At 50.1% G+C, this 15,686-nt stretch overlaps 1 protein-coding gene across 3 annotated transcripts in view; it reads right to left on the bottom strand.

The window, feature by feature from the left end:
• The window catches only part of SCN8A (sodium voltage-gated channel alpha subunit 8), a 46,741-nt gene extending 35,618 nt beyond the window's left edge, over positions 1 to 11,123 (bottom strand). For 2 of the 3 annotated variants that reach the window (XM_066207575.1, XM_066207574.1), the window contains exons 1-2: positions 10,790 to 11,123; positions 1,586 to 1,704 (exon numbers count right to left, since the gene is read on the bottom strand). In XM_066207575.1, coding sequence (XP_066063672.1) covers positions 1,586 to 1,704; positions 10,790 to 11,065 — 395 coding nt within the window. In that variant the 5' untranslated portion in view covers positions 11,066 to 11,123. The remainder of the gene's footprint in view (positions 1 to 1,585; positions 1,705 to 10,789) is intronic. The other variant, XM_066207570.1, reaches the window with a different exon arrangement.
• Between the last annotated feature and the right edge of the window lie 4,563 nt (positions 11,124 to 15,686).

The following is a 15,686-nucleotide window of genomic DNA, read 5'->3' as shown; positions in this document are numbered from 1 at the left end:
CCACCGGTCACGGGGAAACACGATTGTTCGTGTTTTTTACATTTTGCGTTACATACAGTACCTACATGCCATAGACACTGTGTTGGATGCAATATTTATATATTTTAATACACTGTTTAGATAGTTTCATATGAAATATAGATTAGAAATAATATACATATTATATTATTCATAATGTATAATGTATAATGTATAATATATAATATACTATATATAATATATGATATATGATATATGATATAGAATATAGAATATAAAATATATTATAGAATATAGAATATAGAATATAGAATATAGAATATAGAATATAGAATGTATAATATACAATATATAATATATAATATATATGTAGTATATAATATATAATATGTAATGTATAATAAATTACATATTACATATTACATATTACATACTATATACTATATATTATATATTATATACCATATATTATATATTTTATATTATATATCATATATCGTATATTATATATTATATATTATATATTATATATTATATATTATATATTATATATTATATATTATATATAATGTATTATATAGAATGTACTATATACAATATATAATATACAATATTTATTCTATATAATACAATAATATATAATATAATAATGTATAATAATATATAATGAACATTTTACATAATAGATCTAATTTGGATGTTTTCATACACTGTATTAAATATAATACACATCCTATAAAATACAATTACATGTAATATGCATTTTATGTAATGCACAGAATTTCTAGATTTTAATATACTGCTTTATGTATAATGCATCTTATGAAAAGATGGAAAAGCTTTTCCTCCGCCTGAGATCCAGGAAGGGAGAGATTACAGAAGCCTCTAAACCACGTGGACGTGTTTCCATTCCAGAGCCATTCTCTAAAAGTAAATAAATAAACAGGGCGAAGCAGCCCGGTCAATAAAACACATTATTTTTTTTTTTCCTCCTAATAACACCAGCAGCTGATGCCTCCAAAGCTCCCCGAGCCCCGCAACGGGACATTTTGGAAGAGCTTTGCCATTAGGAGGAAGTTTTAGAGATGCCAAAAGGGCAAGAAATTACTCAGCGCCTGACTGCAGATGAGGTGGCTGCGGCTTGTTCAACAGATAATAATTCTATTTATTTCTATATAATATTTCAGCATTTATTTCATTTACTATATTGATTTATTATTATATATTATTATATTATTGCACGTTATTGTATATTATTATATTTATTCTATTGTGTTAATTTATTCTATTAATTCAATTTAACCATTTCAGGAGCTCTTAAAGCCTGCACATGAAGCACAGCCTTAAGTCACATCCGTTCCAAAACACATCCTTGTCCAATGAGGCAAGAACAGGGAAAATAAAGAAGAATTTCCCTTCACTAGATGTGGCTAAAAACCTGCTTTTTCCTCCAGGAAAAACCCGGATTTTGTGTATCCTGAGACCAACCCACACCTCCGGGACCGGCATTCCTATCTGTGAACTGAGCAAACGACAACAGGTCAGAGACTTTCAAGGAAAAAATTCAAGAGAACACACAAAGGTAAGCCAGCAATAAAAAGGATATGAATGTATCAAAATTTTAATAGCTATTCTTCTAAACAGATTAAAAGGACTTAAAATGTACAAGGCAGGTGTGGCACTAAATCGGAAGAGTGTTTTCCCTCTGTTTAGTACTACAAAGGTCTGCAGAGAAAAAAAAAAGAGAGAGAGAGAGAGAGAGAGTTAATGCAGGGAAATCATAGCAGGAATTGTACAAAGTAGACAAACAACTTCCAGGGTAAAAAAAAAAAATTATCATTTTCTGGGGTTTTTTAGGGTTTTTTTTTAAATTTAATAATCTCCTTTATGGAGCTCCCTTTAGGGTACAGCACACCTGGACATCAGCCGCCGGGACGCCGTGGATGATCCTACTCCAAATATCCGTCTCTCCAGAGAGACCTCGGCCAGGGCAGAAGCCAAACCTCCCCCCCAAGCCCTTCTTTCCCGTCCCCCGGATTCCTTTTTAAAGGACGAGAAGTCCCAAATGCCTCAGGAGCAGCCCCGGGGGGGCAAACGTGGCCGCCGAGCCCACGCTAGTGATGCCTTAAGGTTTCCTTTTCATATTCGCAGATTCCGTGCTGCCCGGGGATGCAGTTCCGAGCTTCACATCAGCTTCTCTTCACAGGGGACAGGGCAAATCCTTTTCTAACCAAGACCAAGGAGAACCAACTTTCAGGCCCGAGAAGGATGAGACCTCACAACCTGAAGCTGTAAGCGGATAATTAAACCCCAACATGCGAAACGGACCAAAACTTATAAGAACGAGAGATCCTGTGACTTTTTTTTTTGGTCATTTTTGGCGGCTATTGGTAACGGACCCTGGGCGCAGCCTCGGCCGGGCTCCTGTCCTGCTCGAGGTGGATCCTGGAGGCCTTTCAATAAATTCCTGCTTTATCCCCCAGCTCTGTCCAGTCCGTGTTCCGGCTCAGCCTTCCCAAAGCATCACCCCCAACCCCAAAACACCAGCCCTGACCCCGGGCACAGCCCCAGCCTCCTCCCCAGACAACCACAACCGGGAGAAATGGCTTTGCAGAGAATCCCCAAAGCCTGGCCGAAGGCTCAAGAGAGTTTTTTACATCTCCACGCAAACTCCGAGATAAAATCCGCTGACTCGGGCAGGCCACGGGATAGGACAGACTTTGTTGAGAGGGAAACGGAACCGGAAACAAGTTTCAAATGTCGGCCTTGCAAACAGACCAGGTATTCCGGAGAACTAGGGCAGGGGTATTGCGGCAGGAGCCACCAGGGGTGATTTTAAATGATTAAGGCATTAGCAGCACGGTGCGGCAAAAGCCGACGGGCCAAAAAAACGTTTACAACGGATTGGAATTAGGAAATAGTTTGGCTTCTGATTGGGATGGCGCGAACTGTAACGCCTGCGCCACCTCACCCTTCACACGAGACCGAAAACGGGATAAAAGTCTTTGAAACTCCTCTCGGGAGCCCCGTCTCTGGGGTTAAAAAAGGGATAATCCGACCCACAACAAATCCCGCTGCTACAAACACCTGGAAAGAGAGGCTGACGGGATGCTAACGTGGCGGCAGTGTCCCCCAGGCCAGCCCTGGCTCTCGCCGCTTTTCCCTGCAGAGCTGGTTCACGTGTGAGGCCCATTTCTTTATTAAGAACCTGTGGAACGCTCCGTGTGGACGTGGGGTGGAACCCTGCTGCTCCGTCTCCCTGCAGGGAGCACGTGCAGCACCTCGAGGGACGCTTTTAAGTTCGAGTTTTCAGGTTTTTCAGACTCTGTGCTACCTAGGGGGTGTTTTTCAAGGTTTTTTTTTCAGATTCTGAGCCTCACAGTCAGCGTCACTCAGTTCTCTGCACAGAGCAGGGAGATAAAACAAATCCTTTTCCTTCTGGAGACCAAGGACAACTGGGACAAGTTTTCAGGCCCAAAAGCATGAACAACAATGGGCTGCAGAAAGGAAATAAGGAGGATGAGACCTCACAACCTAAAGCTGTAATTGGGCAATTAAACCCCAATATGCAAATGGGCCAAATCTTATAAAAGTGCGAGACCTCGTGACGGGTCGTTCATTTTACGATCATTTTGGGTCCACCCTGGGCGTAGCCCTGGCCAGGCTCTTGTGCTGCCCAAGGTGGATCCTTTAAAGCCTTTTAATAAATCTCCACTTTATTCTCTCAGCTCTGTCCAGTCTCTGCTCCAGCTCAGGCTCCCCAAGGCATCAGGAGCATCGCTGGGCCCGTGGGTGCTTCACACCAGCCCACCCAAAGCACCCACAGAGGGGAGGAGGGGGGAAAAAAAGCAATTTGTGCGCACTGAGAAGCCAAAACCCTTTCCCTGGCACCACCAATCCCATTTTCATCCTCTCCAGGACGGCCCCAAAGCTCAGCCGGACTCGCTCCTGTCTCCAACGCCCGGCCGGCACAGCTCGGAGCCCAACCCAGGGGAATCCACCAGGGCTCTCTGCCAGCTCAGGCTTCCCCAGGAGACTCCCCCTTAGGAAATTTGTCACTTCCATCCTCGTCAATGAAACAACGGCTCGGGGCTCGTTGGGCTGAACTGGGACCGCCGAGCAGTGAGTTATTTGCGAAAGGAAATGGAAATCCGATCGTGGTCCGGCGGCGTAGAGGGGAAGGTTCGTTAGCAGAACCACTAATGCATCCCCACCAAAAGCACTTGAAAGACAACCCTGGACAGCTCTTAAATGGCAGCATCAAGAATTAATGACCAGATCACCCTGGCACGGACAAACCTTCTAAAAGGCCTGAAGATTGGCGAAACTGCCATTACAGAGCGCTCAGGGGACGCCCAATTCTAGGAATCAGCTCTCCCCCCATTCCCTGACGCCACAAACTTTCCAGGACTCGCATCCCCTTCCTTTTTAAATCTCTTTTTGCTCCAGAGCAGGACACTCATCCCACCGGGATTCTCACAAGCTTCTGCTGCGTTCCCAGCTCAGCACGGATCTCCCAACTCTCCCGCAGCTTTTTGAGCAACAAAACCCCCAGCACGACCGTGCTGAGCATTACGTGGGGCAAGGCGAGCTGGAAGGAGAGAAGAATTTCCCAAATTTTCACCGTGTCTCCGTTTCCCATGGGAAAACCCCCCCCCCGTGCAGGAGCCTGCGGGTCATTCAGCCAAAATCAGCGAGCCAGGAGTGAAGCCATCCTTCCCCTGGAGACACGGGAACTTCGGAGCTTCCATTTGTGCGGCTTCACGGAGGTGGAACAACCCCAAAGTCAGAGCCAGCTGACTAAATTCAGCCGGGTCGTGGGGATGGAAACAGCCCCACTCAGGGGTCGGGAGCCTTTTGTCCTTGGCACATGGATCACAGGGAATTTTATCCGCTCTCGGCAGCTCTTTCACAAGGGCTGACCCAGGAACTGGGCACTGCCTGCTGAAATGTCACGGAATCCCTGAGGGTTGAAAAAGGCCACCAAGACCAGCGAGCGCAACTTGTGAGCAACCACCCAGCTCAGAGCGCCGAGTGCCACATCCGGGAATTCCTTGGACCTCCCTGGGCAGCCCCTTCCAACGCCTGTCCACCCCTTCCGTGAAGAAATCCCAGCTTTCATCCCACTGTTCGCCAAACATCAACTCCACGCTCTCCCCGCTTAGTCCCTCGCCTGGTTTACGACTGTACCTAAGGCAGCTCCTTGTTTTCTCTCCGTGCTCTGCCCGGATTTCTCCTCTTAGACCACAAGACTTGCTGAATTGTTCCTGCCTGTAAAGCCCATCACCCCTGGGCCTTCCAGCACAACCCTCGCGCCAATCGGGTGTCGTAATTCCGGTCTGCTCATCGATTACGGCTGCTCTGAGATCCACCAATCCCCTGTGTACCCCGTAAAACCCCCAGGAAATCTCCACTCGGCCTCATCAACAGAAAGAAGAGCCCAAAAAGCCAAGAAGCGCTCGGCAATTTAAACCCTCGCTGAGTTTTCCGTTCCGCTGCTGACATTTGAAAACTCCATTTCAAAATGGCTGCAAGCTCTTAAAACGTCTTCTGGATCTGGGCCAAGGAACGTCCTCAAGAGCTTTGAGGATGTGCTGAAGCGAAGCTCCAAACTCAGAGGATGGGGATACCTGGGAAAAGGTATTTTGCAGTCGTTTTAAGCGATGGCTGCCTCTGGTTGGACTTCCCAAAGCCTCCTTTGGTCGTCAGAGCTGTGACAAAAACTCCACCAGGTTTCGTTTCCATCAAGTTGTCGGGACCCAGCGAAACCTTGGGAATAGGTTTCATAAAAAACAAGGAAGGTTCCCAAAAGATAACGAGGTTTTGGAAATAGGATTCGTAAAAAGAAGGAAGGCCTCCCAAAAGATAAATTCCCTAAATCGATCTGCAAAGCGATGACTGAGCTTGGGAGAGCAACAAGAAGCGACTGAGGGATGGCAGGAATCATTCCAGCTCCAGGAAGATTTAAAACATTCCTGCTCCCTGCAGGTTTTTCCACGGAGCGGTTCTGTAATGGCTGAGGAGTGAGGGGGAGTGGGCAGGAGATTTTTTATTTTATTTTATTTTATTTTTTTTTCAGAAGGAAACAGCTTTAGGAACAGCCTCAGAACATATGGAAGCACATTCCTGCAGCAGCGACACGATGACGGGCCCCGGCGCTCCGTGTTTGAGCAGGGGAGAGCCGTGACTTCCTGCTGACATCCTGAGAGAGGCACCGGAGCTGCTGGAAAAATCAACTCACAGCAAACTCGGGCAGCCTGTGGGCTCCAGGATTACGGCCACAATCAGTCCTGAGAGCAGCCCTGGGGTGAAGGGGTTGAGGTGCTGGACGTGCCCCAGGAGCCCCCCAAGCCTGGGCTGAGCCCCCAGCCCTGCTCAGGTGAGACCCCACCTGCAGAGCTGCCTCCAGGCTGCAGAAGAGAAGCTTTGGGTGAGCTCACTGTGGCCTTCCAGTGCCTGGAGGAGCTGCAGGAAAGACGGAGAGAGACCTCAAGTGCCAGGACAAGGGGCAGTGGCTTCAAACTGCCAGAGGGAAGGGCTGGATGGGATGTTGGGAAGGAATTCCTCCCTGGGAGGGTGGGGAGGTGCCCAGAGGAGCTGTGGGAGCCCCTGGAAGTGTCCAAGGCCAGGTTGGACAGGGCTTGGAGCACCCTGGGACAGTGGAAGGTGTCCCTGTCCCTGGCAGGGGGTGGCACTGGATGGGCTTTGAGATCCCTTTCCACTGCAAACCATCCTGGGATTCTTCAGCTTACCCAAGAGACAATTTCTTTTATCAAAATTCCATTTATCACAGCCCCAGCACAGGGAGGATGCGGAGCTGCTGGAGAGAGTCCTGATTCTTTAAGGACCTCACGATCTGCCCGTGCAAGGAGATCCACTCTGCCTCCGGGCCAGAAATAATTCTCCACCCTTTCCCCCCATCACGAGCGGGCCGCAGTTATTCCGGAGACGGGAGCAGAGATTCCACACTTGGCATTCCCCGCTCCCAGCTCTGCACTGCTGGATCCACAGCAGCTACAGCCACACGCAGCCAACGGCTCCAGCACACTCTGCCGCCCCTCCAACACCTGGAGATGACTGCCAGGGAATCCAATCTCCTTTCTCCACCCTTTCACACTTTCTCCTGCTCCTTTGAAGCCAACTGGAGAGGCAGAGTGGAAGAAAAAAAAAAAAAAAAAACAACAAAAAACCAGCATTAAGCACTCAAGACCTGGAAAAGGCAAGGAGCCTCTGGAAATAAGAATAAAAAGCCGATTTTTGAGCCGGTTCCGACTCTTTCCCTCCCTTTTGGTGACTTCACTGAAATGCAAGCCCAGGGACGGTGTCGTGACCTTGCAGAGTCACCACCTCTCCCTGCAGACACCACGGGCACATCCCAGAGCCAGACGTGCCTCCTGCAGCTGGTCCCTCGCATCCCTGTGATTTTCCTGGGCCAAGGTGACACTCTGGACCCACAGGGCTCGTTTCCAAAGCTGCCATGTGACTTGACAAAGCTGCAAGTCACTCCCTTGGCACAAAGGCTCCGGAGAAATTCCTCAGGTGCTTCTCTGGCAGCCGTGGGTGACCTCAAACGTCCCACCCCACCTCAGATCTCACACGTGCGTCTTCCTTTTTCACTGAAATCCATCCCCCTAAACTCAGCTACAGCCTCACAGAACATCCAGGGATTTTCTGCTGCCTCGTAACTTTGCACTTCCACCTCGTTCCGGAGCTCAGATGAAATCCCTGCCCAGGGGGATGGAAGGAAAAGGGCCACAACCTGGGAAAGAACAGGGTGAGGAGCTGTTTGGTAGGAGGGGTGGGCCGGGCCACGAATGGATCGGAAGGAAAGAGAGGGTGCAGAAGATGGGAAAACATTCCAAAAGGAAATCCCGATAACGCTTCAGGAATGAAAGAGGAAGACGGCCCTGATGTCTGGTTCAGGAGGATTTAACGCCACGAAGCCGCTCTGCTCTCACAGGAGGTCCTCCTGAATCCTGCTTGCACATGTGAGCAGGGAAGTTCCCGCACCTGCCTTTCGGATGCATTCACTGAAATATTTTGGGTTTCCCTAATGAAAACGGGCAACTATCGCTCCCACCTTGTGCTTGAGGGCAGGAACTGGGAGGCCGCTACAAGCTGTGAAAGATGAGAAAATTCTTCCTGGTCCTTACACAGAGACTAAAAGGAGCCAAAGCAGCTCCCAAAGCTGCTACCTGTGAGCAAAGGGATCCCAGATCCTCCTCACTCATTCCAGATTCTCCTCAGAGTCATGACTTACCCCTCACTTCAAGAGACACGGGAGGGGCTAGGATGTGCACCGGGGTTGGGAACAAGTCAAACTCGATCCTGGAGGTCCCTTCCGACTCCAAGGATCCTGGAATTCCCGTCACTCCTATTTTGCAAGGTGAAACTGAACAGGGAAAGGAGCAGCACCTTGGCCAGACCCATTGCTGGAGTAGGGACCCAGGACTTGCGACTACTCCCCGTGCCACGGTTCTGTTTCCAGGTCACACTGTTTCTCCTTTAAATATCAGTTTACAGGCGCTGGGAGGTTCAGCTGCTCTGTTAAAATGCAGTTTCAGTTTCCTTAGACAAACCAAGATCACCGTGTCCTCCTGCAGGGAAAAAGCAACCAGCTGATTCGTCCCTGTGTGCACGCTGCAAAAGCAGAGACCTGTGATGCAAAGCTTTCTGGAGAGGGGAGGGAAGGAAAAAGAAAAAAAAAAAAAAAAAATCTTGGAAAACTTCCCGTGATTCAAGCAGATTCCTGATGATTCAGAGAAGGGCCTTTTTTAATGGCCTTAGGAAAAAAAAAAAAAAAAAATTTCTTTGTGGAAAGTCACTGAGTGCTGGAAGCAGCAAGGAGCACCTAAGGCACGGCCTTGGCGGATGCAGGGCTTGTGGGGAGAGCTCCAGCACCTGGCTGAACTATAAACTCCAGGTTTGATTTGGGAACTGCGTGTCCTCCTAGCACTTTGTGGCCCAGGAGACGCTTTCGTCTCACCTGCTGCTTCTTCCCCTTCCGTAGCTCGCTCTGCACCAGCGAGTAACCACCAAAAGGAGTTCTTTCTGCCTTTCCTTCTGCCTGGTACGGACGTGGTTATTTGGGGGGGATTTGCCTCCCATCTTCCAGAACCTTCCCTGCATCTCAGCCCGCCAAGGATTCCCACCAGGCGCTTCCAGAGATGTGACAGATGCCTTCAGAGAGGGGAAGGCAGCTCCTTCCCTCCTCTAAAAATGAGAGGTTTATTAATAGCCTCGCGTTGGGAGGCAAACGTGGAGCCGGATGAGGCAGGAGGGGTAACGGGGTTCCCTGGGCCTCCTGTCTGTGGTGGGATTTGGAGAACCACGCGGCTCTGCCCGCTGCCCCTCCACGGTCGCCACCTATTTGAGCCAGAAAAAAACCACATCAGTCGGCCCGATTCTCCCACCTGACCGCCACAGAGGCTCCAGAAGCCTCCCAGTGGGACCACGGATGTTTCCTGACGGCTCTGTGGTGGGTGCTAAGGGTCAAGAGACCTTGTGAGGGTGGGGAGGTCCTGGCACAGGGTGTCCAGAGGAGCTGGGGTTCTCCCTGGATCCCTGGAAGTGTCCAAGGCTGGATGGGGCTTAGAGCAACCTGGCACAGCGGGAAGTGTCCCTGCCCCATGGCAGAGGGTGGAAATGGATGAGCTTTAAGATCCCTCCAAACGCATGCCGTAATTCCATGCCCTGCTCCCACCAGAACCAGACTGGTTTAATAAAGAGAAGATATCGAATAAACAAAAAGCGCTCCCGAGGAGAACTTCTTCCCGCAGCAGCGTCTCCTGAAGGACCACACCAGCCGGGCACCACGAGGCACCACAGAGAGCCCCGGATCCCACCGCCCTGCTCTGAGCCAGGGCCCGCACCCAGCACTCTCCACACGAGAAACGAGCACCAAATTCACCAGCGTCAGCGCAGTAAAGAAGGGTCGGCTGCACTCCTCACTCTCCCCAAATTCAGCCGATTCCGTGCGAGCAATGCCCGGACCGTCCCAGAGTCACTCCTGAGCAGGGCCGCAAACGTCTGTCCCAACAAAAACTCGCCGGGCTTTGGTGAGCCGCGACAGGGATTTCACAGGCAGCCCGTCCTGCCCGAGCTCCGAGCAGCCACATCCCAGCTCCCGTCACCCACACGGCTCAATCTGGCACAGCTGAGCCTCGGTGGAGACGGTGGCTGCCTCAGTTAGGCTTGTATCAAAGAGAGCAATGAAATTAAAGACTAAAGAACCTCGGGTTTAGCCTTCCAAAGAAATCAGCGACCATGCTCCTCGCTCCATCACCAGCCGATCCCTCCCCTTCATCCCCAGCAGAGTTTGCCAAGCGCTGCCCTCACTGACGCCGTTTCTTCAAACACCCACAAATGCCTCCTTGCCACGCCACCTTAGCTCCAGACAAACAAAAATCCGCTAATTAGTCTCCATTTCGGCCACGATTGTGTGTCCCAGGGCTTCATCACCGTCAGCTTCAGACCGAACTCCACGGAAGGGCCGAACTACACGCTGAAACCCTCCCTGCCACCCCTCAATTAAATTCTTCCTCTTGCCCCGACGGTTACAATTGGCACATGGGCACAACCGCAACTATTTTTCGTTCCCAGAGCTTGTCAGGAGAACAAGCCGCCCTTAAAGACCGACCGCATCGCCTCCATTAAACCCCACGGAAAAACGTTTAAGAAATGCAAACAACCGAGCCAGCCCCATCCGAAACTCCCTTTCTTCGCCTTCCGTTCAAGCCATCCCCAAACCTGTGACTTCCCGAGGCAACACAAAGGCGCTTTTTTAGCGACTCCTTTCTCGCGGACTCACTTTCTGGGTCATATAATAAGGGTCAAAGTCCTCCAGCGGCACAGCGACCAGCCCTTTAGGGATGTCCCCGTAGATGAAAGGCAAATTCTTCCCCGCCTCAAGGTCACTGTTTGGTTTTGGTTTGCTGTCCTCGTCGTCATCTCGGTGGCTGCTGTCCTGCTTGGAGCGTTGCTTCTTCTTCAGCTCGGCGATGTGTTTCTCGATGTTGGCCAGAGACTCCGGAGTGAAGGGTTTAAAACTCTCGGGGCCCGGTGGTGCGAGCAGCCGCGCTGCCATCTTTTCATCCTGCAGCAGCTTTCTTTAGCGACGGTGCACCCCTGGGCAGGTCAGAGCTCTGAGGGGAGCAAACACAGGCACAAGGTGAGAAAACACAGATCCCCGCTCCTCAAATCCTCAAATCCTCGAAGTTCTGTAGGGAGAAAACACAGGTACAAGGTCAGAAATCACACATGGAGCACCCTGCTCCTCAAATTGTCAAATCCTCAAAATTCTGTAGGGAGCAAACACGGGCACAAGGCCAGAAAACACAGATCCCCGCTCCTCAAATCCTCAAACCCTCAAAGTTCTGTAGGGAGCAAACACAAGCACAAGGCCAGAAAACACAGATCCCTGCTCCTCAAATTGTCAAATCCTCAAAACTCTGTAGGGAGCAAACACGGGCACAAGGTGAGAAAACACAGATCCCCGCTCCTCAAATCCTCAAACCCTCAAAGTTCTGTAGGGAGCAAACACAGGCACAAGGTCAGAAATCACACATGGAGCACCCTGCTCCTCAAATCCTCAAAGTTCTGTGGGGAGCAAACACAAGCACAAGGCCAGAAAACACAGATCCCTGCTCCTCAAATTGTCAAATCCTCAAAACTCTGTAGGGAGCAAACACAGGTACAAGGTGAGAAAACACACGGGGAGCACCCTGCTCCTCAAATCCTCAAATCCTCACGGGGCCCTGCTCGTTTCTGTGGGAACTGGCAGCGGTCAGAACACGGATTTTCAGGCTCCGGGCAGTGCCTTGAAGCCTGTGGGGAAGCCAAGGACAGAACTCTCTCCGTCTGGCCTGGGAAATCACACGGAGGAACCCAAAACAATCTCGTGGATCTCCTCCTCCTGGCACCTGGTGTTTTTCCAACTTCTTTACTGGTAGAGGTGTTCACAAAAAGGCGCTGCCCTAAAGGACCAACCCCATTCATTGCACCCAAACACTGGATAAAAAGAATCTGTATTTTAACCAGCTTTGCTGTAAACCCTCTGAAGGAATCAGAGTTCCACGCGCAGTTACGTGAGCCCTCCTGAATCCTAACAAGGGGTTTTATTCCCAAAACGAGCTCCAGGCACGCGCACACCAAGGCTGGACACAGCTGAAGCCGCTCGTTCCTGCCGTTTCAACGAGTTCTATGTCACAAGAAAGAAGCAGCTCGTAGGACTTGGGCCCTCCTCAACCCAAACCACTCCAGAAGAAAACGTTCTGAAAAGCAACTTCAGCCTCAAAGCCACTGTCTTCCCTGCAAAAGCAGTTTGACCAGTCGCTGCTCTCAGCTAAACCGGGTTTTAGATGGAATTCCAAGCCAGCTCAAGCTGGAGCAGGTGTTTGGCCTGGGTTGATGTGACCTGATCCCAGGGCTGGGCACCGGCACATTCCTCGCTCTGCTAACGAGGTTTGTTGTTAGCAAAGCGCTCCCTGGTACACACAGCGGTCACCTGGGGCTGGGTTTATCGACAGCACCAGCACCAAGGTGAGCTGAGCGCGCCGAGCATTCCCAAAAAACCGCTCAGGTGCTCCTGCAGCCGTGAGAAGTTCCCCGGATGACTTCAGCGCCGGAAGAAGCGGCCGAGGAGAATTCCGAGCGCTCTTTCGGTAGGGCCGAGCCCTCAGCAGGCTCACCTGCCTCACCTGCTCCCGGGCACATCACAGCTCCGCCCGATTCCACAGGAAGTCAAACCGCAGCCTTTCGTTTTACAGAGAGAGAATCACGTGAGGAAATTCCTCCCCGGGAGGGTGGGGAGGTTGCCCAGAGAAGCTGGGGGTGCCCCTGGATCCCTGGAAGTGTCCAGGGTCAGCTTGGATGGGGCTGGGAGCCACCCTGGCATGATGGAAAGTGTCCCTGTCCATGGCAGGGGTGGCACCGGACAACCTTTAAGGTCCCTCCCAACCCAAACCATTTCATAATCCAATCATCGGCCCTTCCACGAATCTGAGGCCACCAAAACGAAATCTTCAAAATAAAAAACTCCCATCAAGCACCGAAGGGATTTCTGAGAGTTCAATTTCTCCCGTCATTTTGGGTTAGACGCAGGGCACCGCCGGCACCAGACACACGGCAAAGGGAAAGGGAAGGAAGGGGCGCAGGGCACAGGTGAGGACAAGCCCCCGGGGTTTGCCCCATCCCTCCACGGAGCCCCCTGAGCTCCTCCACCCACTGCCACGAGCAGCAGAGCCGCGAGGAAGTTCTCTCCCCCCCCCCGAATGCAGCCGCCCACGAACCGCTCTGCAGCTCTGGCTGCTCCTCGTGCCAGGCTCTGGCTCCAGAACCAGCAGCAAGGAAGAAGACGTTGCATTTCTGAGCTGCTGGTACCTCATCAGGCTGTTCCCACTCCGGGAGGAGGCCAAGGGAGGAGAGGGATGACAGAAAGCCTGCACTGATGCAACAGCACTGCAGTGCTGCAGGCTGGAAGAGAACCCAGCCCTGACAGGGTGCTCAGGGAGGGACCCAGGCACCAAATCCAAGAGGAAAGGCACCAAAAAAACCCCCAAAAACCCCACGAGGAAATGGCACAGAATGGATCCCAGAGCTGCCCGGGATAAGGTCCCTCAAGCAAGGGAAAATATAACCAGCAAGGTCAGATCTTTTAAGGCAACACGAACGCAGCATCCAAATAAAGGTCTGGAGAAAAGAATGACTTTCAGATTCCTTGGAAATTCCGACCCGGGGCTGAATTGGTCAAATTCAGTTATTTCAGCACGAGGCCAAGCAGCCACAGCCCGCCCAGGCCGCGAGGATTGTGCTGAACTCACGTGGGAGGAGTTCAGGGAAGCCCCAAAACAGAGAGCCACAACCCTCCGGAGAGCAGTGGGTTTCAGGAATAAACACCCAATAAATAACTGAGTCCTTGGTAAAGAACACCTGGAGATCCCAGCCCTCAACGAAGCATTTCCAGAGCTGGAACCGCCAGTGCAAAACACTCTGAAGGGATCTCAGGTTATCCCTCGCAACTGCCGTGACACAACCTCTTCCACCCCTTCCATCCACACAGAAATCTGAAGCTGCACCACACACACACACACACAGAGACACACAGAGAGGGTTTAAATGCTGTTTCCAGCTCAGGTTTTATCTGAAGATCCAAAAAAACCTGGAGTACAGATCTCCCTCCTTATGTAATTCCAGAGAACAGCAGGGCCAGGAATTCTCCTCCTGTAAACCTGACCGGGTATTTCTAGAGTAACAATAGTAAAGACTCAAATAAAAAAAAAATAAAGAAGATAGCAAGAAGGGGAGAGAAGAGCGGGTATCTTGGTCGTATTATCTCTGAGACATCACCAAATGGCCTGCTGATATTAAGGAAAATTAATTTATGCTATTCTTGCAGCATTTGCATGCATTTAATTACCGAATTTCCCACATACTGTGAAACTATAGAGCAGCATTGGGGATGTGGTCTAATTGAATGGCACAGATAAATATGCAAGGCCTGAATTTAGAAACCAAAGTAGCTCAGGGACACAGCATAAAAAAAAAAAAAGGGGGAAAAAAAAAAATGAAGGCATGAAGGAATTTGTGCAAAATTACACAACCCACAACTGGAGGCACCGACTCGGCTGACCGGCCACTTAAGGGGAAAACCACAACCAAGCCCAACAAAGCAGCACCATTCCCCAAAATCCGGTTCACAGCTGCACGTGGCAGCAGTTTTCCCACATTTTGGAATTACCCCCAGGGCTGTTTCTCGTGCACCGTCAACACTAAACAGTGACCTGAGGGTCTCACTCCTTGGGATGTTCTTGCCTGTCCTGATTTCACTTGTCTTCCCCATAAATGATCCCAATAAATTAAATTAAATAACATTATTCGATTCGTTTATTACATTAAGGCAGCGGACCAAGTTAAGACGTGTGGCTCCACCTCACTTCCACCAAGGAAGAACTTCCACAGCTGGTCTGTTCTGGCACTGGCTGGCAAAGCTTCTGGAAGCTAAAAAAAAAACCCCTCACAAATGTTATTTTCCAAGCAGGAATGGCCCTGCTGGGATTGACATGGATACACCCCAGGATTTATTTCAGCCCTTCCCGCATGAATTTTTTTTTCAACCTGCAACAAGAGAAACGTTCTGAAAACTGTGACAACAGGCTCAGCCTCCAGGTGAGTTGGGGGAAGAGAGGTGACAGGGTCAGGGATCCATGGAGACCTGCACTGGGAGCCAGGAATTCCTCCTGGGAACCTGGATTTGGGTGCACACACAGCACACGCACGTTGTTCAAAAGGCAAAGCTTTTCCACCAGAAACTGCTGCACTGAGGTGCCCAGTCGCTAAGACTTAATTATTTTTTTTCCAAACGTTCCCAGCAGTCCATTTACTGGTACATTATGAAATATTCCGATAAATTATTCAAGCTGATCGTCAAAATAAATTAAAAAAAAAAAAAAACACTTTTGAGGCAATTTCCGTGCTTTAACACACTTCTTCCTCTATTAATTACCAAGAGCCAGCCATTCACAGTGTGTCTTTGAGAGAGAGACCTTCTGTGTGGATTTTTATGTAACCCACACGGACACACGTGCCTCTTGATTGAGGATTGAGGCAGGAAGGAAAAGGTGGTGCAGACGAACAGCACCCCGAAATCCTGCCGCAGGAGAGCCGAGAAAAGCTTCGGGCAAACCCGAAATATCCGCCCGTGGGGAAAT

The sequence above is a fragment of the Chamaea fasciata genome, unplaced genomic scaffold (assembly GCF_029207755.1).
Source record: "Chamaea fasciata isolate MVZ Bird 193981 ecotype frontalis unplaced genomic scaffold, bChaFas1.0.hap1 SCAF_41, whole genome shotgun sequence".
In the NCBI taxonomy this organism is placed as follows: Eukaryota; Metazoa; Chordata; class Aves; order Passeriformes; family Sylviidae; genus Chamaea; species Chamaea fasciata.
The sequence above is the reverse complement of the archived record's forward strand: the minus strand, read 5'-3'. Positions and strand labels throughout refer to the sequence as shown.